General features: G+C 41.7%; 1 protein-coding gene across 1 annotated transcript in view; it reads right to left on the bottom strand.

Annotated features, from left to right (window-relative positions):
* Positions 1-9,157: 9,157 nt before the first annotated feature.
* LOC109920934 (protein CFAP95) overlaps positions 9,158-27,040 on the bottom strand; it is a 39,262-nt gene continuing 21,379 nt past the window's right edge. The window contains exons 5-6 of the mRNA XM_048620062.1: positions 11,730-11,790; positions 9,158-9,602 (exon numbers count right to left, since the gene is read on the bottom strand). Coding sequence (XP_048476019.1) covers positions 9,423-9,602; positions 11,730-11,790 — 241 coding nt within the window. The 3' untranslated portion in view covers positions 9,158-9,422. The remainder of the gene's footprint in view (positions 9,603-11,729; positions 11,791-27,040) is intronic.

The raw sequence follows: 27,040 nt of genomic DNA, 5'->3' as shown, positions 1-27,040 counted from the left end.
AAATTATGATGAAATGAACAAATATTTTGCTTTGTTCTTTGCTACAGAGGATATTGAAAACATTCCCGCAATATCTGTAAATCAGGAACTGGAAGGAAAAGAGGAACTTTACCTGGAGCTCTGGATTAAGAGTGCAACGCCATTACCACTAGGCCATTGCTTACAAAACACACATTGAAAATGAATCTAACTTAATGTGATTTAGATTAAAATTTGAGTTAAGTAATTTGGTCCAAGCCATCTCAACCACAGACTGAGCCTTGACTAACAGAGTGCAGAAAAGAAAATGGAAGGTTTTCCGAGCAGACAGACTTGGAATGGAACAGAGAAACCCAGGAGAATTTGCATGGCAAAACCCCATTAAGTCTTTCTTTTTGCAGCTAGTGCATTATGGTCAAATCATTCAGGCCAACCTAGAATCATAGAATCCTACAGTGTGGAAGCAAGCCATTCGGTCTATCGAGTCCATACCAATCCTCCAAAAATTTGATCAAATTTGCAAATTAATTTTCAACTGGTCTAATTTAGGACTTAAGAGGGAAGTATTTGCATCAAACCCATCATTATTCAGCCCAACATTTACCTCCCACAAGTTCAATTTTAATTAGAAGATGGATGTTAACTGGGTAATCATGATGCCAGCATGAAATAAGAAACATTATTGCACACTAGAGGGCATAGGTTTATGGTGAGAGGGGAAAGATTTAAAAAGGACTTGAGGGGTAATTTTTTCATGCAGAAGGTGGTGCATGTATGGAACATACTGCCAGAGAAGTTGTGGAGGCTGGTACAATTACAACGTTTAAAAGGCATTTGGATGGGTAGATTAAAAGGAAGGGTCTAGAGGAATATGGGCAATATGCCGGCAAATGGGACTAGATTAATTTACAATATCTGATTGGCGAGTTGGACCAAAGGGTCTGTTTCGATACTGTACAACTCTGTGATTCTATGACTTTATGACTCCTTACATCACTGTTAATAAAGCATGGAGCTATTCAGAATGAATGATGATAGCTGACATAAGTCACCATTTTCCACAATAAAAAATGGCAAATAAGACAAAGGAGAGAAAAGAGAAGCTGGTGTTGTTCTCCTTAGAGCAGAGATGGTTGAAATTTTGAACCGTTTTGATAGAATAGATAAGGAACCATTTCCACACATAGGTGATGCAAGGAGAACGTATTTTGACCAGCAAGTTGCTGTGATCTAAAATGTGCTGTCTGAAAGAATGGTGGGAAAAGAGTCAATAGCAACCTTCAAAGGAAATTGGTTTGAAGTGCATTTGTGTGTGTCTGTGTGGATTTACAGGACCATGGAGAAACAGCAGGGGAATGGGTTTATTTAAGTAACAATGACACAATGTACTGAATGGCCGTTTTCCATGTTGTATAATTTTGATGGAACAAGCCCATTATAAAATTCTATCTATTCAAATGGAACTTGCTTAGCAGTGTTCAGTTGTACGTCTTATAGGAATAGATTAGATCAGAGATTATATAATGAAGAAAATTTAGTCAGTGGAAAAATAATGTAACTTGATGGTTGCTAGGCAGTAACCAATATCAATTACAAATATGTGTTCAGGTCAAGTGGAAAGTTATTCATGTCTGTAGAAAATTTTCTTCAGCAAAGATCCTGCACAAACCTCACCATAAGAAATGTTAAGAGTTGCCACATAATTTAGTTTACCACAGAACAACTTTATCTTGGAAACTGCAGCCGCCTACAGACAAAAACAGATTAACTCTGTCAGGCCAAAAAGCAGACATCATCAAGGCTACTTTTCTGTTCTGCCTTTCTTATTTGCTCTTTCCCAAGCAAAGAAGACCTGCTTATTTTTCTCTCTAAAGTGCTACAAAGTATTCAGCAACTTCTGATTAATAAACCAGGAATAAAAAAAACTAATTCACTGGTGTTGGAAGGGTTGAATTACAAGGCCAAGTTGCATAGACAACACTTGTATTTTCTTTTGTAGAGAAAAATATGGGGTGGTCTGATTGAGGTGTTTACAGTGACTAAAAAGGGTTTGATAGACTAGCGACTGAGAAATTATTGATTATGGTGGAGGAATCTAGGAGAGGCATGCAACCTTAAAATGAGGTCATCCAAGGGTGATGTCAGGAATCACATCTTCACACAAAGGGTTGTGGAAATCTGGAATTCATTGCCCCATGTTGAGACTGGGGGTTAATTGTTTTGATTGTTAGGAATTTTGGTAGGCAAAGGCATTAAAGATTATGGATTCAAAAGGAGTCAATGGAATTCAGACAGAGATCAGTCATGATTTAATTTAATTGAATGACAAGAACAGGTTCACGAGCCTCTTTCTGATTCTCTGTCCCTCCCATTGATTCAATATTTTGACAATTTGGCACTTTTACTGCCTAGAGGGACAACTGCAGCAGAGATATGGGAACACGAACACATTGAAGTTCACCTCTGAGTCATATATTATCCTGATTTAGAAAAATATTGGCCATTCCTTCAACATTAAACTCCTGTAAATCCTCACCCAACAGGAATATCTTCACCAAACAGACTACAATGGTTTAAGATGATGCCCCACTGCTACCTTCTTAAGGACTGTTAGGAATGGGTAACAAACAATTACCTTGCCTGTAATAGCTATGTTTTAATAATGAAATAAAAAAGGACTGGCATTGGGCCAACTAGTATCATACACATTCCTCAATTTGCTTGTCTTAAATCCCATTCTTTCATCTGTATCCTCCCTCTTGCTATGTCTGGTGCTATGCATCATTAGGAAGCTCCTAGTTCAGTTTTCAAGATGATCTTGCTCTCCTACCCCTACACATGACTAATGGATATCAGAACTGCCATAGGATCAGTTTATGATATTTAGCAGTAACCTGCAGAATACTGAAAATATAAAAATATTTGACAACTCAATACTTTGGGACTACATATTTACCGAAGGCATTTTAAGATTTTTAAAACTCATTTTTCTTGGTGACATTGATGGGAAGCAATGGGGAATATCTCTGTATTTAAACATCGAGAAGGCAAAAGAGATATCATTAGGATGGGCTCAATGAAGTCGTCAATAAATGGTACATTTTTTCCAAACTGACTCCTAGCCCGCCTGTAGTGAAACCCTTGCATTATCAGTTATATTGACCACTCAACATGTTAGATACAGCTGGGAATGTTCCTGGCAGTTTCTGAGGACTGTACCAATATTCAGCATTTGATGACACAGCCTCCATTTGCCTCAATCTGGGGAAGGCTTGGGGCAAAAGGCTGTTCACTGAAACACCAGTCCATTCCCTGTCATTGTCTCTGATACCCCGATCCCCCTTCACCTGGTGAGAAAAACAATTGACAACGCCTCCTCAAAAAAAGACTTAGCTGCTTTCCAGTACATTGTTGCACAGCTTGGGTCTCCCAGAGACTGCTGGCTCTGATTGGCTGGCACACTCATAATGGGCTAGACTTCAGTGGTGAAACTGATGGTTGGATGAAGAGCTCACCAAACAGCATTTGGTATGTGATCCTGCAATTTTTCTAACTGGTAGTGACCAGGAGTTAATCAGCCCTGATGTTTTGTATCCCAACACAGCGCACAGAGCAGTAAGCTCCATGACTGGGATTTATAGTAAAGAAACAGGCCATTCAGCCCAACTAGCCCATGTGGCTGTTAGTGCCTCTGCATTTCCTGACCATCTATTGCTCTATTCCTCTCTCTCTCATGTGTTCATCTAGTTTTCCCTTCAATGCACCTAGCCCCTCTGCTTCAACCGCTCCCTGTGGTGGTGAGTTCCACATTCTCACCACTGTATTGGTGAAAACATTCCCTCTGGGATGTATTAGTGACTATCTCGTATTTATGGCCCCTGGTTTTGGTGTCCTCCACAAGTGGAAACATCTCTATGTCTAGCCAATTTCCCTGTTGTGTAAACATGGATGGGACTTGTGGCTTCATCAGCTAATGATATTACAAGGGATACAGTAGAAGCTGTTAAAAATTAGATTGCAGAAATTGGCACCGGTTACTATAATTAATGGTCACATCTATCATGCACATTCCTCACTGCTTTTTGGGTCAGATGTGCCATGGGTACCTCAGTTCGTAAATTCATAAATAGAAGGAAAATTACTGAATACCTCCTCTTGAGTCTGATATTCCATGTAATTTCTCTCTGTATACTTTTTTAAAGATATTCGAATACAAGGATGAAAATGTTCCCCAAAATCAATGCCAAAATGGTTTCCGGAAGAGGGGACAAAAGCAGAAAACTCTAAAGTACCTCTTGAAGTGCTTAGGAAAAGACGGCAATAAATTCACAGTGCATAAAGGTTGCCGTAAAAGAGCTTTAGAAATTACCTGTTGCCTTTCTTAATTCTTTTGTAATGTCGAATATATGTTTTAACAAGTATCAGTTCTAACAATTCAAAGTGTATCATGCCAGCTGAGTTTAAATGCCTGACAGTCGTTTAAAAGGACTTGAATATTGTTGAAGAGAGAGCTATGCTGCTGAAGCTTGTCTTGCGCTTGTCCTGAACATAGGGAGCCTTTAGTTCCCCACACTGATTCCTCCAGGCCAATTAGTGATGACTTACCAATCAATAGCACCTTTTTTTCTGTGTTATAAATTGTTGTGATTGTTTGAAATTCAGCATTCTTGTGTTTGTCCTGATGAGTGCAATGTGAAACATTTCAACAACATGTCTCTCTTTTCAGTAATATTCAAATTATTGGCAATATAATCTCCAACTGTGCAGCCACTGACAGCATCCAGTATCATTTACAGTAAAAAAAACACATTAGAAAAAGTGTCAGGACCTGAGAATTTTCTTCCACTGCTTCTCTATTTCCAGAAAACCATCAGAATAGAAAGCTGTTAAATTTTACAAAAACAAAGCATTTCAGATGCTGGAAATCTGAGATGGAAACTAATATTGTTGGAAATGCTCAGGAATTCAGGCAGCATATAAAGAGAAAGACAAAGTTAGCATTTCAAGTCAATGACCATTTTCTACTCCTGATGTGACCCAAAGCATTGACAGTAGTTAAACTCCCCATGGCATGTTACCTGCAAACCATGGCAGCCCATAAATTAATAGTTATTATTGTGTGAATCATCCAGCAAGTTGTCCCAATTGTTAACTCATGAGGAATTTCTCCTTTGTTACATGTTGTTGTCAGTCATCCATTAGCCACACAAAAATGATGCTACATAAAGGCAACTTGATGTTGTTGAGGAAAGGTAATGATTCCCCGCTTCAGGAATTTCCAGGTCAGTTCATGCTGAATTCAGAGTCCATGTATGACAATTTTGAGCAGGATTTCTGTGCTTAAGTAAATGTTGTGGCTAAGTTTTCATACTCTCTTATTCACATACCACAATGTCTATGGAAGGGTCATTAAAACACCACAAATATGGGGCAAACTTAATATATGCTGTTATCACCTAGTTTCAGTAGTTTCTGTGCCAAAGCAACAGGAGACAACAGGAACTTGCATTTTTATTAGCATATTTATCACAGTAAAACATCCCAAGATGCTCCAACACAAATGTCACCAAAATTACACCTTTTTATATTCACTTGTAGGATATGGGTGTCATTGGCTGACCAGCATTTATTGCCCATCCCATGTATATCAGAAGACATAAGGTTAGGGGACCAAATGTTAGGTCAAAGGAGTAGGCCTTACAGACTCTTAAAAGGAGACAGAGAGACAGATGATTCAGTAGGGTATTTTAGACTTTACAGCCCAAGCAATTAATGGCATGGCTATTGGTGGTGGAGTGGTGAAAATCAGGAATGGTCAAGAGGACAGAATTGGAGATCAAATAGAGAACCACCATGGAAAGGCAAACTAGAAAATAGTTTCTATTACTTATGTTTTCCAAATGAAAATTTCAGCTGGACATGGTACAAAAATACTTCTGTTAACCTTAATAAAATAAAGATGTAGATCCATTTCTTGAAAACCTATTTTTTCTAATGATGTGGTTACGAAAAGAAAATGAAGTAAATTTTCCACTGAGGAAAGGGAGAATATTTTGCTTTGCTGTGCACAGCTCAAGATTGGCGTACAGCAGGAGCTCTGACACATAGATTACAGACCTAGGGATTAATGGACAAAATTATCTAGATTATCCCTTGAGTCACCAATTACTTGGCTGGTCTGCAAGGGACAGTGTGTTCTTCAAGGATTCTACCTGAAATCTCCAACCCAAAAAGAACTGCTGCTAAATTCCTTTCACAATAAAATGAGCTAGTCCCTTGAGTTCGGCCGCAGGGGACACCGAAGAAGCTGGAATTGCTCTCCTTACAGCAATATAGATTAAAGGACAGATTAACAGGTGTTCAAAATCATGAAGAGTTTGGGTAGAGTTAATAGGGAGAAACTCCTTTCAGACACAGAAGAGTTAGTATCCACACTTCACAGATTTAAAACGATTGGCAACATAAGAAAGCACTTCTTTTATGGATGAATTATGGTGATCAGGATTTCTATGCATAAATGTGTGGTGGAAACAGAATTGAATAAATACTTAAAGAGGAAAACGAAGAGTTATGGGGAAAATGCATAGGAGTGGGATGAATTTGAATCCTCTTTTGAAGAGCCAGCTCAGGCATGAGTGGCCAAATTGCCACCTTCTGTGCTAGATCATTTTAGGATTCTGCTTATTCTAGCTCCCAATTTATAACTCCAGCATAACAAAACTCCCCTGTGGCATGAAGTTGAGGAATGGGTCGTTGGAATGGTTTACCCCTTTGCAGCCTAAGACCCTGAGGAGGCTGTCATTGCAGGATGGCTTCTAATCCAGATAGATGCCCCATCAGTAGCTCAGCATTTAAAGTGGTGGTGGTGGTGGGGGACGGTGCAGGTAAGTCAGGATCAGATAAGACTTCCTCACTTGAACTGATATGAGGTCCCAATAGGAAGCAGGCAGTCTACTCTTCTCCAAAAAGACAGAGTGCTCACCCTTTGTAACTCTCTGTTGATACTAACTGGTGTCATACCTAAGGCTTCCCATGAGATGAATACCTGCAAAAGTGTTATTATTCAAAACATTCTCTTAAGTAATGATCGATTCCAGCATTGAAGTCATTGATATCCTTAGCTCTTCTTACTAGCCTTAATGCTGCAGCAATGTCCCAAGCTGTCTTAATAAGACTCATGCAATTCATAAGAGACTTCCTACAATGTGTTATGGCTGCAAGTAATGAACTTCTCCCTTTAACTCTCATCATAAATACAGAGTCTACAGCACAGAAACAGGCCATTCAGCCCAAGTGTTTTATGCAGAACAAGAATCTCCTCTCACCTCTCTTCATCTCGGCCTATCAGCATATCCTTCTGTTCCTTTCTCCCTTAAGTGTTTGTACAGCTTCCTGTTAAATTCACCTTAACTATTCACATAAACCATTCCCTGTGATAATGAATCCCAGATTCTCAGCACTCTCTGGGTAAAGAGGTTTCTCCTGAATTTACTGTTGGGTTTCTTGGCAACTATTTTATATTGATACTCTCTCATTCTGGTCTCCCCCACAAGTGGAAACATACAGCCACCCTATCAAACCCTTTCAAATTTTTAAAGTCCCTGACCAGGTCACTCCTCGATCTTCTCTTTTCCAGAGAAAAGATGCCCATATCTGGTGGAAATTACCTCTACATCTTTCAATGTTTTTGAATCATCACTCTTTTGTACACTGAGCCCGAAGCACACACCTAATATTCCCTTCAAGATTTAGTTGTGTGCAGCCAGTTTTTTCTTGTCAATGAACAGCCCCTTGAAATGAACCATGGCCCATGTGGTCCTCCCCAGTTTGCCGCTTGGCTGCATACATGGTCAGCTTCATGGGAACACAGGCTGTATCCTGAGGTTCCTTCTGTGATAGGACAACAATGCCCCTCACTTCCACTCCTTGACATGCTCTCACTGCTTGTTGCTGACATATCTGGTGCCAATGCTACCAAATAATTCTTTGAGGATGGGGGTGGCTCTCTGTTGGTGATTGTGTAAGATATCACAATGGAGTTGATGATAACATGCCAACATTTGTGAATCTTAAAGCTCCCTGACAGAAACTGATGTGATAAATACATTAAAAATATACAAAGAAGAAAAAATGAATTAATGAATACTGCATTAAGCAATTGTGTGTATATATAAAGCGCCCTTATATCAGTAAAAAAGAGCCATTATCAAACAAAATTTGCACACATAAGGAGACAAAGGCTTTGTCAAACAGTTACAGTTTTAAGGAGTGTTTTAAGAATGAGAGAAAGATGGAGAGGTTTAGTAAGGGTAGACCAAAGCTTAGGGCCCACACAACTGAAGACATGGCTGCTAATGGTAGAGCAATTAAAATTGGGGACGGTTAAGAGGCCACAATTGGATATGTGCAGAGAACATTGATTGTCAAGGAGCCAAGAATGATCACAGAAATAGAGAGTAGGAACTAAGGTGTTGATTAACCAGGAGCTCAATAATTCACTGGAAACAAAGGGTGATGGGTGAATGGTGACCGTGCATGTTAGGATGTGCAATTTAGGATGCAGGTAACAGATCTTTGGATAAGCTGAAGTTTAGAAAAGGTGTAAGATGTCAAGTTGTCCAGCAGTACATTGGAAAATTGTGTTGCTGCAGCATGCCCATATCCTAGCATTGGAAGAGAAATAGACCCACACTTGGTTAATCACCCAATAACAATGCTGGAATTAATGAGATTACTTGACTGTCTAACATACCTGGCTCAGTTTCCACAACAATTCTGTATTCTATAAACTGAAGTCTCATACATTCAAATTTGTTCTTATTTCCATACAATAGAATGTAAATAACTTTCACGCTTATTTCTTTACACAGTTTGCATCAATGGGTGAAATATTTTAAAAATGATGAATGCAGTCAAGTGTGCAATCTACACATAGGCTGGTCAATCATTACTATACTATTGATTATGGAATTTTAACTGTAAATTCTTCATTTAGTATGTATTAACAGTATGGAACTTTTCTCTGTTTTTAATGCATTGATCCAACCTACAAACAAATCTTTGTTCAATTGTTCACAGCAAATGAAGCAAGAAATGTTCCAAACTGTCTATGTCTTTGACAATGATCTTGACTTGACTTTTGACAAATTCAGCTGGCTAAATGCTGGCTTGTCAGGCAGTTATACAATTCGTCCACTCCAAGCCCTAAGGCAAGATGGTAGAGGAAGGAGAAATCACATCGAGTGTGACTTCGACGAACTGTAACAATTCAAGAAGCAGTAGTTTATACCTTCATGGTTTGTTAAGCAAATAGCAATCTCAGTACAACAATCAAATGTATTATAAAATTGCCAAAATCAATGAATAAGCACTGTCATGCAGATACGCAAAGGAAAGGATCAACTCCTCTTCAAGTATAAAGGTTCATGGTGAAGGTTGCAGATTTACTTCAAACGAGTAGCTATTGGGTTGGACAGAGGGGAGAGGACTTTCTTCAGTTCAGAATTGGCATATATTCCACTCTCATTAATCCAGGTGTTCCGGCCATGGCGACGATAATCATCTGTGTCAACAAACTGTGAATGGCATCTTCTATAATCACCAGGTTCCTTAGGAGCCTCCTCCTGTGGGGGGAAGAGGAGAAGGGAAGTTGGGGGGGGGGGGGGGGGGGGTGGCGGTTTGAAAGGAGAAGTCATTATAAAGTGTGGAGTAGTCTGAGTGGTCTAGAGGACATTTCTGCCTGTTGATTTTATATGCTCAGAATCCTCAGCATGATTGCCAATAAGGACAGAAAATTTGTAAACTGCTTCAATCAATCCCAGTAATGCCTGTAAAATTACATCCTTGGCGTGGCATGGTGGCTCAGTGCTGCCTTACAGAGACCTAGGTTCAATTCCAGCCTCGGGCAACTGTCTATGTGAAGTTTGCACATTGTCCCAGTGTCTGTGTGGGTTTCTGCCAGGTACACTGGTTTCCTCCCACAGTCTAAAGAGATGCAAGTTAGGTGCATTGGCCATGCTAAATTATCCATAGTGTTCAGGGATGTGCAGGCTCGGTTGGTTAGCCATGGGTAATGCAGGATTACCGAGATAGGGCAGGGCAATGGGTCTGGGTGGGATGCTTTTTGGCGGCTTGGTGTGGACTTTGTTGAGCCAAATGGCCTGTTTCCACACCATGGGGATTCCATAATAATGATGATGATTGTAGCATGACACTTCCCCTTGTGATCCTAGAAATTTACTAACATTGTACTGAAGGTAGAAGGGTTACATTTTGAGGCCAGGTGGCACAGACTCACTTGGAAGGTCAATTTAAAGCTTTAAAATGACTGTGTTAGATTTTGGTTAGCTATAGCTATTCAGGATTACAGAGCTGGTGTGAACGTCGACGTCTAATCATGATCTCATCGAATGTCATACCAGATTTGAGGGGCTGAATAACCTACTCCTCTTCTTGCACTAGTTCAGAGTGGAAGTATTTGTTGGGGATCACATGATTTTTGGCTCCATTATAGTCACGTGGTTTTGCTCATGGCTCCACACCAAAAGCTGTTGTGCAGGAAGTTGCAAACACCAAGGGGCCAATAAGAGAAAGCAAGAGTGGGGCTCAGGGAGAACTGAAAATTGGAGGGGAGGGTTGGAAGGAATTTGGGCTCCACTTAAAACTAATGATGACTCAATGCTATTGCATCAACAGCTATCTGTGTCAGTGTGTGTGGCAGCATGCAATGTTTTCAACCTCAACCTCCATCATTACAGGTAGAGTGTACTGGTTGGTTATGGGTTTGTGGAGCAATACAGAGAAGGAAGTATTTTATTTGTCTATTACCATTCACAGCCTCAGTGCACCACAAATGCGTTATGGGCAAGGAAATATTGTTGAAGAGATGTAGGAAGTGTGGCAGCCAATTTACGCACAGCAAGATCCCGAATCAATGCGATCTTCTGTTTTAGTGACATCATTTGAAAGATAAACAACACCCTGGGAAACAGGGAGCAGTAGTAACATGGAATATTTCTTGTTCACGTCAGAGAGGAGAGGAGATGGGACCGGAGTTTAACACATCTCATTAAAAGATAAATGACATCTCTGAGCATGCAGTACCTCCTTAATCTTGTATTCAATGCTGCTAAGTGGGACTTAAACTCACAACCTTTGATCCTGAGGCAAGAATGCTATCCACTGAGCTGTGGCTGACAATTGATGCATGTCATGCTCAGGCCTTCTCATGTTTCAATAGTTTAATGTTTTGCACTGACAAAGTTGGTAATATGTCAGTAATTTCCAGCTTGTGGGCTGTGTGTTTTGCATGGAATAGATAAATTACAACAAAACTGGAAGAAGCCGCTAATTGCAATTTTATTAATGGCAGAGAAGTCATGTCTGCCTAAAGTGGCATTTATTCACCAACATCAAGCCTATTCATACCAATATAATCAGAAAAATATACTGTACTGTAGTACCTTATATTTTGGCTTTTAAGCATAAAAATTTCCACTTGGCTGTGCTGTAATGGAAAAGATTACAGGGGTGCCTAATTATTGGTGTCAAAGTGTTTGGATGATGATGGTGGGCCAGTTTCTGCTAGCTATTAAGCAACAGAAGTTCTAATGGATGCCAAGATAAACCAACGCTGAAGCACTTAGGGAGGTAGGGTTCGGGGGAAAAGGAAGGCTACATTTAGTAATACATTGCATGGAACTATGCTCACAGTTAGGCCACAAAGTTAGCAGAAGTCAATTCAAACTTACTTGAGCTGGAATAAAATTGAGTGGAGACATATAATCATAATTATAAGTTGTCTCTGCAAACCTGAAAGAGATAAAGATAGAACAGAACTCGCACCTTTATAGGAACACAGTAAAACAATTGACATCAACAACAGAAATTGCTGGAAAAGTTCAGCAGGCCTGGCAGGATCCGTGAAGAGAAATCAAAGTTAATGTTTTCGGTCGAGGCAATTTTTCAGTTTTTAAAAAAAGTGGCATGTTCAAAAAGAAAATCAAAAATGTTGTCGTTTGTGATATGTATGTCACATTTTACTCAGGATGTCCAAGTTACAATAGCAACATGCACTTTTACATGTTGTAGTCCAGAAAAATGATTAGTCATGGTAGAGGTGGCTCCAATTTTATTTCCATCTCACAGCAGATGAGAACTCTCTCCTGCTCTTACCACCTGCCATTGGCATCTGTTGGAGGGATTTACAGGTTGATACTCAACCTGCCTGGCTCCCTTATAAATGCACCTTACTTGATCATCAAGTCCTAGGGTGTGACCAGAACCTGACTGACCCAGAGGCTGGTATGCTAGCCACGTAGCTACAAGACCTCCAAACTGTAGTGAGATGCCCTTTCTTTTTAATCAACAAATAACTTTTCTGTCATATTTCAGCAGTGCAACCAAATGAGAGAAAACGTGAACTTGATTTTTCTTTCAGTTTACCAAAAAAAATAAAAGTGGAACATGGAATGGAATTCTCCCATTTTCAGATGAGGTGTCTCATCGAGTGAAATTCACGGTGCCCAGTCCATCATGGCTCTTTCCTCATGGAATCAACTCATTACCTATGTACCTGGGCTCTTGGGCACCCATCTTATGGAATCACATGGCAGGAGAGGTGGAAGTGCATTCCACTGCTGGGACCTTGTGACATTCATGTCATTGGCACCACATGCAAAGCCCAGCTGCACACCACAGAAGATGCTGTAAGCCAAGAATTGGCCGTCATATTGTGGTACTAAAGCACTATGACCCAAAGGAAAGGAAAGCTTGCTTCTCGCTCTGCAGGCAGGGAACCGGAGGCGCTGCTGGTCTGGCTGGTGGAAAGGAAGGCTGACCTTTTACCTGTGGACCACCACCAGCCCAAGCCAGCTTGGACCCAGATGGCAACCCAGGTCAGTGCTATGTCCTGAGTCAGAAGGGGTGGTGATCAGTAAAGGAAAACAGTCACTGATCTACTGTAGTCTGCAAGTGTAAAGGTCAACATCTTATCTCTGCTACTTCATGCTGCTGTGCTACAACATACTAACTCTGCCAATGATCTCACTCTCACCAAAGCTTATTGAATATAACTCTCACTATTGCATGCATCATACCCAGTCAATGGCTCTCACCCATTGCTAACCCGTCCTGCCTTCTGCACCTTCTACTCATTCAGTAGCTACAGCTCTCCACCTCTCATTTGCATGAATCACCACTAACTGCTCTTCCATCCGCTTCCACCAACCTCAATCCCTTTGCTTAACTGCGACACAGACTGGGCCAAGACAACAACAACTAGCGGCAAGGAAGGGCAAGGTGGTAACCATTGGGCTTGACACTTTAAAAAGGAGAAGCTTCTCAAATGAACTGTTCTCAAAGTGTGAATGGAGAGACCTCAATGGCCAGTCAACCCAGGAAACCTTATTGTACTGCGCAGTACTACTTTCCCATGAACCATCACTGCAAATGCATTCTCAATCTACACAAGCTTTTATCCCTCTTAGACATCTAATTCTCAACTGATTCCCTTATGCAGTCATGAGAGACACCCAGTGTACTACTGAGGAGAATCAGCACCAGAGACAATTAGCTCCACCTCCACCTCTAAGGAGGTCTACACTAAACACTCTGAAATGTACTGCCAAGGCTTTCAGCTGGACCCACCTCCAGCTCACAGAGTTTTTCCTCAGTGGGTACTCGTTAGATTAGACTCTGGCGCTCAGTCTGGGGAGTACATCACTGACGTGTCTCCACAGATTTTTGAGGAAGGAATTCCCCAGTGGCCTCTGGCACTCAGAGGAATGCAAGAGACGTCAAAATGCACAAACAGGCACAGTGAAAGCAGGCAAGTTTGTCAGAGGCACTCAATAAACTGGATCAAAGGTTGAGGAGTTCACCAATGTTATGCTGGCTCTAGCATATATGCATTTGGCTGTCTCTCTACATGGACAGGTTAGTGATTACCATGAATATCCAGATCCAATCATTTCTGCTGGAAATGTGCATGGACATGCACTCCATCACTCTAGCCATGAGTGCTCAGCATCAAATAGCAAGACAAGAGGGACTGTGTTTTCCCTCCAGGTACCTCAGACTGTCAGGGAGACGGGGGTGCCAGCTGAAGAAGGAGTCACACGCCAAAACTTTGGCTCTCTGACCTTACACCAATCTTCCTCTTTCCATCATTGTCACCTGACCTGCTCCATGTTTCCAGTGTTTTCTATTTGATGTTCAAGTTTTCCATTTGAGGATATGATGGGAGATGCAAGAGTGTATGAAACAATATAAAATAAGCTCATGTGAAGAGATGTTGTGCAGGCTCTTGAAACCATATCTTCTAATAAAGTTTCAGTCAGCACTTGTAAAGTTTATTGAATAAAGAGAATTTAGTATCTTTATGGAGAATGAGCTCCTGATCAAGAGTTTCAATGCTTTGTAATGACCTCTTAATGTACATTCATGATAGTAATATTAATGCAGTAATCTTTAGCTAAGATTAAATGTTCAGATGACAAATGCAATCTAAAAGAAAGGATATTAAGAACAGAGTATTCATGTTAAGTGAGAGATTACACACGGACTGCCGTATTTTAAAGCAGCATTTTCTTTTCCTATCAGCAGGTTCCTGCTGTTATCAGCATTATGCTGTGTTTACTTTATGTTTGTTGCAGAAAATGAAGAATTGACAGCCCTAATAGGGGCAATGAAAGAAAAATGGAAACAGTGATACTCCAAACAAAAAGCTCCACAAACCAAAACAGTATTTATTACACACAAGATCTTGGAATGAGTGTTGAAGACAGTTACAAGAACAGTACTAGAAATGAGCAAATTAACTCCAGGGAGATAAACTTTAGAAAATGCAATTGTTCTAGTCAGGACAGAGAAGGTTAGCTTTGTTGTGTGATTGTGGAAACAACCACAGGTAGATGGGGCTGGGGTAGATTGCTGCCCCACCAATCCATCTTTCTAAATTCATAGAATTACAGAGTCACCGAGATGTACGGCTTGGATCAGATCCTTTGGTCAACTCGTCCATGTCGACCAGATATCCTAAATTAATCTAGTCCCATGTACCAGCTTTTGGCCCATATCCCTCAAACCCTTCCTATTCATATTCCCATCCAGATGTCTTTTAAATGTTGTAATTGTACCAGCCTCCACCACTTCCTTTTGCAGCTCATTCCATATACAAATTGTCCCATATGTCCCTTTTAAATCTTTCCCCTCTCACCTTAAACCTGTGCCTTCTAGTTTTGGACTCCCCTCCCCTGGGAAAAAGACCTTGTCTACTCACCCTATCCATGCCATTCATAATTTTATAAACCCCTACAAGGTCACCTCTCAGCCTCCGACACTCCAGGGAAAATAGCCCCAGCCTATTCTGCCTCTCCCTATAGCTCAAACCGTTCAGCCCTAGCAACATCCTTGTAAATCTTTTCTGAACCCTTGCAAGTTTAACAACATCTTTCCTATAGCAGGGAGACCAGAATTGCATGCAGTGTTCCAAAAGAGGCCTAACTAATGTCCTGTACAGCAGCAACATGACCTCCCAACTCCTATACTCAATGCACTGACCAATAAAGGCAAGCATACCAAACACCTTCTTCACTATCCTGTCTACCTGTGACTCCACTTTCAAGGAATTATGAACCTGCATTCCAAGGTCTCTTTGTTCGGCAACACTCCCCAGGACCATACCATTAAATATATAAGTCACACCCTGATTTGCCCCTATCAAAATGTAACGCCTCACATTTATCTAGATTAAACTTGTCTCTGCTCCTCGGCCCATCTGATCCAGGTCCTGTTGTAGTCTGAGGTAATGTTCTTCACTGTCAACTACACCTCTAATTTTGGTGTAACTTACAAACTTACTAACCATACCTCCTATATTCATATCCAAATCATCTTCATAAATGACAAAAAACAGTGGACTTAAAGAAAACATTAATCAAGTCAAACAGCCCCTTGTGGCACTCTGTAACAAAACCAAAACCTAACAGTCAATCTAAACTTACAAAACTAGAACAGAAATTTTAAAAAGTCAAATCAAAATAATATTATCCAGGGTGAAGACGCTTCATGTTACCGTCTGGCACCAATGAGTTCTACTCCATGATTCTCCATCCATGACTGTATGCCTTTATCAGATTGGATGGGTCTTAAAACAGTCTTCAATATTAACTCTTTCAGAATCATTACCTTATTCAACAAGAGGGATATTTAATTGAATAAAAGCAGAATACTGCACATGCTGAAAATCTGAAATAAAACAGAGAAATGTAAAGTTTGGCAGCATCTGTAGAGAGAAAAACAGAGTTAATGTTTCGAGTCCAGTATGAATCTTCTGCAGAACTGAAAGGAGCTGGAATATTATGGTTCTCATGCTTGTGACAAAGGAGGAGGAGCAAGTGAAACAGATGGTGAGCATGCCTAGAGCAAGAGAAAAGGCAGTGATAATGGTGGGTAACAGAGTGAAAGATATGCAAAATAGGTGTAAATGTTAGCTGAGGAAAGGAGAAAATGAGAGCTAGGAGCAGAAGTAGGCCATTCAGCCACTTGAGTCTGCTCTGCCATTTGATAGGATTGTGGCTGACCTCATCATGGCCTCAACTCCATTTTCCTACCCATCCTCCATAACCCTTTGACTAGTTACTAATTAAAAATCTGTCTATCTCCTCCTTTAATTTACTCAATGTCCCAGCATCCACACACTCTGAAAAAGTAAATTTCACAGATTTACAACACGTTGAGAGAAGTAATTTCTCATCATCTGTTTTAAATCTTCTACCATTTATCCTAAAACTATGACCTCTTGTTCTAGATTGCCCTATATGAGGGAACATTCTTTCATTGTCTACTTTGTCTATCTCCAATAGCATCTTATGTACCTCAATTAGATCGCCTCTCTTTCTTCTAAACTCCAGACATTGTAGACCTAAACTGCTCAATCTCTCTTCACAAGACAAACTCTCATCTCTGGAATCAACGTCGTGAACATCCTTTGAACTGCCTCCATTACAACTGCATTCCTCCTCAAGTATTGGGACCAAAATTGTATGTAATACTCCAGGTGTGGTCTCACTAATGCCTTGTACTGTTGCAGCAAAGCTTTCCTTCTTTTAAACTCTATTCCTTTAGCAATTAATGCCAAAATTCCATTTACCTTCCTTTTTACCTGTTGTATTTGCATGCTAATTTTCTGTGATTCATGCATAAAGAAATGCAGATTCCTCTGCTCCAAAGGACTCTGAGGTTTCTCGCCATTTAAATAATAAGTTGCCTTCCCATTTCTCCAACTAAAATGGATAATCTCACATTTATCTACACAAAGATCCATGTGCCAGATTTTGGCCCATTCACTAACTTATCCATATCTATTTGTAAATTTCTCATTTCTTCATTGCAACTTACTTTCCCACCTGCTGTCTTGTCGTCTGCAAACAAAATTATAGTATTTTCTAGTAAGGCCAGTGGATGGTGATGGTGTGAGAAATATGGAGGATATAGATCATACTCTGAAGCTGTGGAACTCAATATTGAGACCTCAAGGCTGTAAAGTGTCTAAGCATAAAACAAGGTGTTGTTCCTCCAGCTTCTATTGAGCTTTGTTGGAACACAGTAGCAGGCCAAGGACGGAATTATATTTAAATTGTAAAAATAAATTTTATTCATAAAAGATTAGCTGTAATTACATATAAAAGGTCCTAAAACAGTTCTGTACAGTCTTTGCAGGGAGAAAGAAACCAAACACATTGAAATTTCACATTCTTCAGAGCTTCCCTGCAGTTGCAAAACAAAGGCATTTTCTACTCATGGACAAAACTATTTACATTCATTTTAAGGCAACAAGGGGAGTCTAAGATCTTCACTGACCCTTGTTATGCTTTGGCAAAAAGACCTTAGATGGTGGTCTTTCCCCACTGTGCCTTGGCAGCAGCTGCTCCTAAGTTTAATGTGTCTCTCAGCACGTAATCCTGGACCTTGGAATATGCCAGTCTGCAACACTCAGTTGAGGTCAACCCTTTACACAGGAAGAACAACAAGTTTCAGGCAGACCAAAGAGCATCTTTCACCGAATTGATAATCCTCCAGGCACGGTCGGTGTCTATCTCAGTGTGTGTCCTGGGTAACAGCCTGCAGAACAGAATCCTGCATCCCAGAGTTCTCAAGATGAACCTTGGCAAAAACCACTGCATCACTTTCCAGACCTTCTTTGCAAAGGCACATTCCAGAAGATGTGGAATAGTCTCTCACTAATGCAGCCATTTTGAGGGCAGCGTGCAGTGGTGCATAGAGACTGAGCGTACATGAAGGGTCTGATTGGCAGTGCCCTTCTCACCAGCAGCCAAGCTACTTCTTGGTACTCGTTGGAAAGTTCTGGCGATGAGGCATTCTGCCAAATGACTTTGGCAATCTGCTCAGGGAACCACATGACAGGATTCACCCTCTCCTTTGCCCACAGGGTCTTGAGGATGCTAAGTGCTGACCACTTCCTGATGAACTTGTGATCTAAGGTGATTTTCTTTGCAAATTTTTTCCATGAAAGACAGTTAATACAGAATGGTCCAACTACTTGGAGACTCTAGGGCACTGAAGCCAGTCCGATTCTTGCAACACTGGAGACAGGTAGAACCTCAGTACATAGTGACACTTGGTGTTTGTGTACTGAGGGTTTACACACAGCTTGATGCAGCCGCACACAAAGGTGGTCATCAGGATGAGGGTGGCATTGGGTATGTCTTTCCCAACGTTATTCAGAGCTTTGTATATGGTGCCTCTTCAGATGAAGTGGAAGATGTCTTGGGTGAGTGCAAAAACGCAGGTTCAGGGGATGTGTTAGACCTGTGCCACATACAGGAACACCGACAGTACCTTACACCTGATGCTCCCACCTGCCTAGTTCCTACCTCACTTTGGCTAAACACTCCTCCCAAGTTTTTGCACATGCCCTGGCCCCTCCGAACCATATTTCCAGTGGTAATCTGTCATCACGGTGAAGGGGATAAAGGACCAGTTGGCCCAGTTCCCAAAGAACATGGCCTTGCCCTTGCCGCAATTTATTTTGATTCCCCAGGCCAGTTCGAAGAGGTCACAGATACTCATGAGCCTGCGCACTGACAGAGGATCCAAGCAGAAAACAGCAACATCACCCATGTGAGGGAGGCCCTGACCCGCAGGCCTCCACTGCCTGGAATAGTCACCCCTCTCAGCCTCACATCCTTCCTGATGGACTCGGCCCTATTGGGACTCAGAAGACTTTATACAAACAAGGCAGCCCTATTTCACTCCAGATCTGATCAGGAAGCTTTCTGATTCCCACCCATTGATTGAGATTGCACTATTGATGTTGGTGTGGAGCAGTCGCTTCCAATTGCAGGCACCGTCCCCAACGTCCATTTTGGAGAGCGCATCCCTCATATGGTGTGCGATATCCTGTCAAAGGCCTTCTCCTGGTCCAGGTTGATGAGGCAGGCGTCCACCCCCCTGTCCTGCAGATAGGCAATTGTATCCCTGAGCCTCTCCGAGATCTTCCTGCCCAGCACAATGTAGGACAGAAATGTTAGCAGGGGAGCAAGGTGGTTTATTGAAATGGCAATGAAATAGAGATATAAAGCAGTCTCCCAGTATCTATGTGGTCTGGCCAATGTAAAGGTGACTGCATTGAGAGCAGCAAATACAGCAGACTAGTTTGAAAGAAGTACAACTAAAATGCTGCTTCTTTAGTTTGGGACTTTGGACAGTCAGGAGGAATGTGAGAATAGGCAAGTGTTTTCAAAATTCTGAGGGGTTTTGATATAGAAAATTGGGAGAAACTGTTTCCATTGGTAGAAAGGTCAGTAGCCAGAGATCACAGATTTAACAAAATTAGCAAAAGAACCAGAGTTGGGGGAAGGAAGAGCCTTTATTTTACACAGTGAGTTATTGAGATCTGGAATGCACAGCCAGAGATGGTGGTGGAAACAGACTCAGTGTTAACTTTCAAAAGGAATTGAATAAACACTTGGGGAGGAAAGAATTTGCAAGGCTATGGGTAAAAGGTAGAGGAGTGGAATGAATTGGAGAGAAAAATAGCTTCCTCCACGATGGTTTGAATTTGGCTGCCATTTTCCCCTGTACCAGTTGCTGAACAGCAGCTGATATGGCTCACAATGTCAAAACAATCATCTCAACTCTAATTCAGGAAGATTACACATAAATAACTTAGCTAACTGATAATGAATTTATATTTACAACGAACTTAAAGTAGCAACATGCTTTTTTTCTTGAGATTGAGCTTCTGTCATGCACGGCTCAGATTCAGAAATCAAATCTTAAGTAAACCAGTTCAACCATTAGTTTGGCATAATGTGGTGTAAAATATAACCATAGGCAACCATTCCTTATTTGAACTTACATGAGTAATGGCTTAGATTAAGTTAACCACAGATATAAGAACATGTGTAATTTTATTGTAAATCATCTGAATTTTCCCCCCTTTGATCTTCTCATCTCCTGTTGCAATTCCAGAGAGTGGTAGTTCACTGTTCACTTTGTGCATTGACATTCACATCAGCCCAGATAGGGCGAGTCACGCTGCTCTCATTCAATCTCGTGTTTGCATTCTCATAGGGAGTCACGGGACAATGATCAAGAGTAAGGAACATGAGGCAGTGCTCCCATTTCTTACTCAAGAATGTTAAAACTAAATACAAAATAATTCCCAGATCCAATACCACAAACCTTGAACTACTCGTATTCTGTCAAGGTAGCTAAAACCTCTAAAACTATCATAGAAGCATAGGAACAGCAGGAGGCTATTTGACCATTCAATGAGATCATGGCTGATCGGTATCTTAACTCCCTCCATCCAGTCTTGGCTTTGTACCCGTGAATAATGCCCTTGCCTAATAAAATATCTATCAACTTCAGTTTTGAAATTTCCTGTAGGTCGTCAGCCTCAACAGCTTTTTGGAGGGGACAGTGATCCAAATTTCCATTCCCTCTTGTGTAAGGAAATGCTTCCTGTTGACACTCTTGAGTAGAATGGCTCTAATTTAAAGGTCATGCTCATTCTGGGCATCTCCACCGGAGAAAGTTGTTCCTCTCCAACTAAGTGATCACTAAATCCCTTTGTGGACCTAATAATTAGCAAAAACTCAAGATTGTATTAACTGCTTGATTTCCTGAAATCAAAGAAACTGGGAATCTAAAATACAAACAGAGAAAACTGAAGATGCCAAGATCTGAAAGCAGTGAACAGCTGGATTCCTTTTGTCACTTTTGATCCTCATTCGCATCCACAGCCAACTAAAAGAATCCCAGGATGAGGCATTCCACTCCCAAACATCTCAGATGTCCTCGTTTTTCAAGGACCACAACTTCCCCCCCCGTCAGTGGTCGAGAACGCCCTCGACTGTGTCTCCCGCATTTCCTGCAACTCATTCCTCAGACCCCCTCCCCGCAATAACAACCAAAACAGAATCCCCCTCGTCCTCACGTACCACCCCACCAACCTCCGGATCCAACGCATCATCCTCCGACACTTCCACCATCTGCAATCCGACCCCACCAACAAAGACATTTTTCCCTCCCCACCCTTATCTGCTTTCCAGAGGGACCACTCTCTCCAGGACTCCCTTGTCCGCTCCACACTCCCCTCCAGCCCCACCACACCCGGCACTTTTCCTTGCAACCGCAGGAAGTGCTACACCTGCCCCTACACCTCCCCCCTCACCCCCATCCCAGGCTCCAAGAAGACTTTCCACATCAAGCAGATGTTCACCTGCACATCTGCTAATGTGGTATACTGTATCCGCTGTAACCGATGTGGCCTCCTCTACATCGGGGAAACCAAGCAGAGGCTTGGGGACCGCTTTGCGGAACACCTATGCTCGGTTCGCACTAAACAACTGCACCTCCCAGTCGCGAACCATTTCAACTCCCCCTCCCATTCCTCAGACGACAGGTCCATCCTGGGCCTCCTGCAGTGCCACAATGATGCCACCCGAAGGTTGCAGGAACAGCACCTCATATTCCGCTTGGGAACCCTGCAGCCCAATGGTATCAAGCTTCAAAATCTCCCCTCCCCCTACCGCATGCCAAAACCAGCCCAGCTTGTCCCCACCTCCCCAACCTGTCCTTCCTCCCATCTATCCCCTCCTCCCACCTCAAGCCGCACCCCCATCTCCTACCTACTAGCCTCATCCCGCCCCCTTGACTTGTCCGTCCTCCCTGGATTGACCTATCCCCTCCCTAACTCCCCACCTACACTCACCTTTACTGACTCCATCCCCACCTCTTTGACCTGTCTGTCTCCTCTCCACCTATTTTCTCCTCTCCACCTATTTTCTCCTCTATCCATCTTCTATCTGCCTCCCCCTCTCTCCCTCTCTCCCTATTTATTTCAGAACTCTCTTCCCATCCCCCATTTCTGAAGAAGGGTCTAGACCTGAAACGTCAGCTTTCCTGCTCCTCTGATGCTGCTTGGCCTGCTGTATTCATCCAGCTCTACACCTTGTTATCTCAAAAGAATCTCCTTCCACTTTTGGCATCTTTCTCACTCAGAAGTGAAGGAGAGATGCAGTTCACAGCTGTATTTTTGTATCTGGTCCTGCCTGGAAGCATTCCAACTAGGAACTTTCATTCCCACTGAGATGAGCAAATAGCTTCAGATTTCGAGATGAACCGAATGAAAGAGCTGCACTCTTTGCTATAGTGAACATGCTGATTAAGGTGGAGATGATGAGGGGTGGCAAGAAGCTTGTGAGGAATAAAAACACTGGCATGGGGCTGTTGGACCAAAAGTAGGGGTGATTTGCTACAGTTGTGTACAGTGTTGGTGAGGCCACATCTTGAATGTTGCATTCAGTTTTGGCCTCCTTATTTAAAGAAACAATGTTCGAAGAAGTTCAAAGAAAGTTAAGTCGGCTGATTCCGGAGGTTATCATATGAGGAAAGGTTGCACAGGCTGGAAATGTATCCACTGGAACTATAAGCATGTGAGGTAATTTTATTGAAACATACAAGACCTTGCGGGATTTGACAGGGTAAATACTAGAAGGATGTTTCCCCAAGTTGGAAAGCGTAGAGCTACAGAACACAATTTTAAAATAAGGAGTCGCTGATCTAATATGAAGAGTTTTTTTTGTACTCAAAGGGTTGCAAGTCTTTAGAACTCCCGTCTCCAGGCAGCTGTGGAGACAAGATCATTGAATATGTTTTTAAGGGAGAGGTGAATAAAGTCTTGACTAACAAGGGAGTCAATGGGTGAAAAGTAGAATTGCAGCCACAATCAGGTCAGCCATGATCTTATTAAATGGTCAGGCAGATTCAATGAGTCTGAATGGTTCTACTCCTGCTCCTGATTAGTATGTTCTTTGGTTAACTATTGGCTTGTTGCAGGAACCCACCTGTTTAACAAATAAACTTTATGTAGTATAATGAGAGTCATGTAAGTCATGATGATGTAACTGATCAAGTAACTCAGCCATCAGTAAGAGAGAAGACATCAGTCTCGAATAAGCACATGGAAAGGAAAGTTCTGCATGTCTACACTAGAGAGCTATATTTAATAACCAATATACAGATGTAAATAAAGGAGAGTTACTGTACATAAAGTGTTGACAAGCATTACTTAGAGATAAGGACCAAACAAGCTCAGGGATAGTGTATATACATACATACACAGGCTGAGGTATTCCAGACCTGTGTCTCAATGTGCAGGTAGCAGTGTGCCTTAAAGCCCAACATACAGCAAGGTGGCAGTGAGGCAAAAATACTCCAGAGTTAACACATGAAAGTAAAACAGAATCTAAGGGGTAGAGCTGAAAAGGGAATACTCTGAAGAGAAACCAAGCTCTTAGAAGAGTTTGATCCAAAAAGCTGAAAAAGGAGAAGACTACAAAGGCAGGGGAAAAGACCTCAGAAAACTCCAATTATGGAGCTACAAAGCAGGAAATTTACAAATGGACAGGAAGAGACCCTCAGAAACTGCACAAACCAGCAATATTCTACAAAACAATAAAGGATCAGAATACATCACCAGTTAGAAGGAAAACCCAAGACCTCACCCAGGTCAATCAGTCACAATGACCCCTAGGGATAGCAGCTGCAACAGAGATCCTGCTATCATCTCACCCATCTGACAACATAGATGGTACACAATGAAGACAAAATTGGGAGCTCAGGATCTTTGGAAGTAGCTATTTCAACCTTATAGAATGTCTTCAGTCTCATATGCAAAGGAACACATTATACACATTTGGAGTACTGCATACAATTCTGGTGGTCCTGCCATAGGAAGGATGTTATTAAATTGGAAAGAGTGCAAAAAAGATTTACAAGGATGTTACTAAGACTGGAAATTTTGAGTTATAAGAAGGGGCTGGAAAGGCTTTGACTTTTTTCCCTGGAGAATAGGAGGCTGAGGGGTGACCTTATAGAGTTTTAGAAAGTCATGAGGGGCATAGATAAGATGAATAGCCAAGGTCTTTTCCCCAGGGTAGGGGAGTCCAAAACTAGAGGGGACAGGTTTAAAGTCAGAGGGGAAAGATTTGAAAGGGACCTGAAGGGCAACTTTTTTCCACACAGAGGGTGGCTCGTATATGGAACAAGCTACCAGAGGAAGTGGTAGAGGTGGGTACAGTTACAACATTTAAAAGACATTTGGACAGGTACGTGGATAGGAAAAGTTTAGAGGGATGTGGACCAAATACAGGCAAATGGGACTAGTTCGATTTAGGAAACCTGGTCGGCATGGTCGAATTGGGCTGAAGGGCCTGTTTCCGTGCTGTATGACTCTTTGACTCTAACAGTCCTGTCAAATCAGCATGTTTTCATTTACTGTAGATCCAAGGTTGATGACATTCGGGTAAGACATGGCATGGAAGAAAGTGCTTCAGAATTATTAATATGGAGGTGTGTTAAAAATGGATATACCAGTTTTAGAATACAACCTCAAGCCAAACAAAACCTCTCAAGACCACAAGAATGTAAACAACTAGAGAAAAACCACAGCAAAAAGCAGCAGAGGTTGTACAATTGTAGGGTAGATACAAAGAAAAGTTTTGTCGACTTTAATGCCTGAGCAGATAGCCTGGTTAAAGGACAGGAAATCAGAAGCCATGGTCAAACAAAGATCTTACATTGTCAGACACCTGCATGAATATTCAGGAGGAAGAGGAAGACATTGATCTTACTTGAGGCAAGAAGTGAGACTGAGTATGATTATCACAGACTGTGAGACAGCTACATCCATACTACATCAGACAGTGAACAGAGTAGTACAACAATTCCAGATATAGAACAACACCATTGCTCTACTATATCACTGAAGCAAACCAAATTGGAACATCCAGTGAGTTCCAGATTACCTTGACCTGTGATTTTCAGACTTTGTTGGGGAATGATGGTGGTGGGAGATGGTGAGAATAGACATAATGGCAGCTATGATGTTAATAATGACATTAATGTTGTCAATTATTACAAAGACTAAGTAGGTGAATAGAAATAGGAAATATATGACTGGACTAAAACGTGCAAAGATGAAAGAAAATTTGGGTCATTGGGGTTGGAAGATGTGGTACAATAAGATTCATTAAAGCATGAAGATGAAACTGATCACATGACTTTGGCAGAGCTAAAAGAGAAGACACCGGGCTAGAACGAGCATGTGAAGCTCTTAGACAGAACACAATAAAGTTGTATTTTGTTATCATCTAATATAGGCCGAAGGAATGTCTGTGACCTAATGGAATAAGGGAACAGGTGATGGGTAGATTAAGAGTTAGTTGGGTGTGGGTTTTTTTGTAAAAATATGGGGAGCCACCAATTAGTGGGCTGCGAGTTTTATAGAGTGTGGTGAACTGAAATAAAGTTCTCAGTAAAAGTCTGGACTTGAATTCTGTTTAAATACACAGTTGTCTTTTGGACTATAATGTATTTGATAACCTATTAGGTACAGATGGCATGATGGCACAGTGGTTAGCACTGCTGCCTTACTGCACCAGGGTCATGGGTTCAAATCCAGCCTTGGGTGACTGCCAGTGACTATCTGTGTGGAGTTTGCACATTCTCCCCATGTCTGTGTGGGTTTCCTCCCAAAGTCCAAAGATGTTCAGGTTAGGTGGATTGGCCATGCAAAATTGCCCACAGTGTCTAGGGTGGAATATGGAGGTAGAGGGTAGGGTGTGGGGTGCTCTTCAGAGGGTTAGTGTGGACTTGATGGGCCAAATGGCCTGCTCCCACACTGTAGGGACTCTATGATAAAATGAATGTAGCAATACATGAAAGAGTTGAGCAGCCTTACTTAGAAATAAGGAGCAAGCAGCCTCAGGGGCAGGGTCTGTATCTCAGAGCCAATATGTCAATGTACAGGTAGCAGTATTAGAAGAAAACATTTTAGGGAAGGAAATCTGCTGTGTTTACCTGTCTGACATAACACTAGGTGGAAATAGAATCATAGAGTAATACAGCATGGAAACAGGCCCTTTGGCCCAAACTGGTCCATGGTGCCCACTCAGCTAGTTCCAATTGCCCGCATTTGGTCCATATCCCTCTAATCCCTTCCTATCCAAAGGTCTTTTAAATGTTGCTATTGTACCCGCCGCAACCATTTTCTCTGGCAGCCCATTCTATATACACACCATTCTGTGCGTGAAGAAGTTGCCCCTCATGTCCTTCTTAAATCTTTCCCCTGTCATCTTAAACCTATGCCCTCTAGTTTTCAATTCCCCATCTCTGGGTAAAAAGGCTATATGCATTCATCCTACCCATGCCCTTCATGATTTTATATACCTCAATAAGGTCACGCCTCATTCTCCTACATTCCAAGGAATAAAGTCCTATCCTGGCCAACCTCTCCCTATAACTCAGGCCTACTAGTCCTGGCAACATCCTCGTTAAATCTTCTTTGCATACTTTCCAATGTAACTATGTCTTTCCTACAACAAGGTGACCAAACTGTACACAATACTCCAAGTGTGGCCTCACCTACGACTTATACAACTGTAACGCAATGCCTCGACCAATAAAGGCCAGCACGCTAAATGCCTTCTCCACCACCTTGTCTATCTGTGACATCCCTTTCAACAAA

This window comes from Rhincodon typus, chromosome 3, assembly GCF_021869965.1.
Source record: "Rhincodon typus isolate 14 chromosome 3, sRhiTyp1.1, whole genome shotgun sequence".
NCBI classification, from domain to species: domain Eukaryota; kingdom Metazoa; phylum Chordata; class Chondrichthyes; order Orectolobiformes; family Rhincodontidae; genus Rhincodon; species Rhincodon typus.
This window is presented reverse-complemented; position numbering and strand designations above follow the sequence as displayed.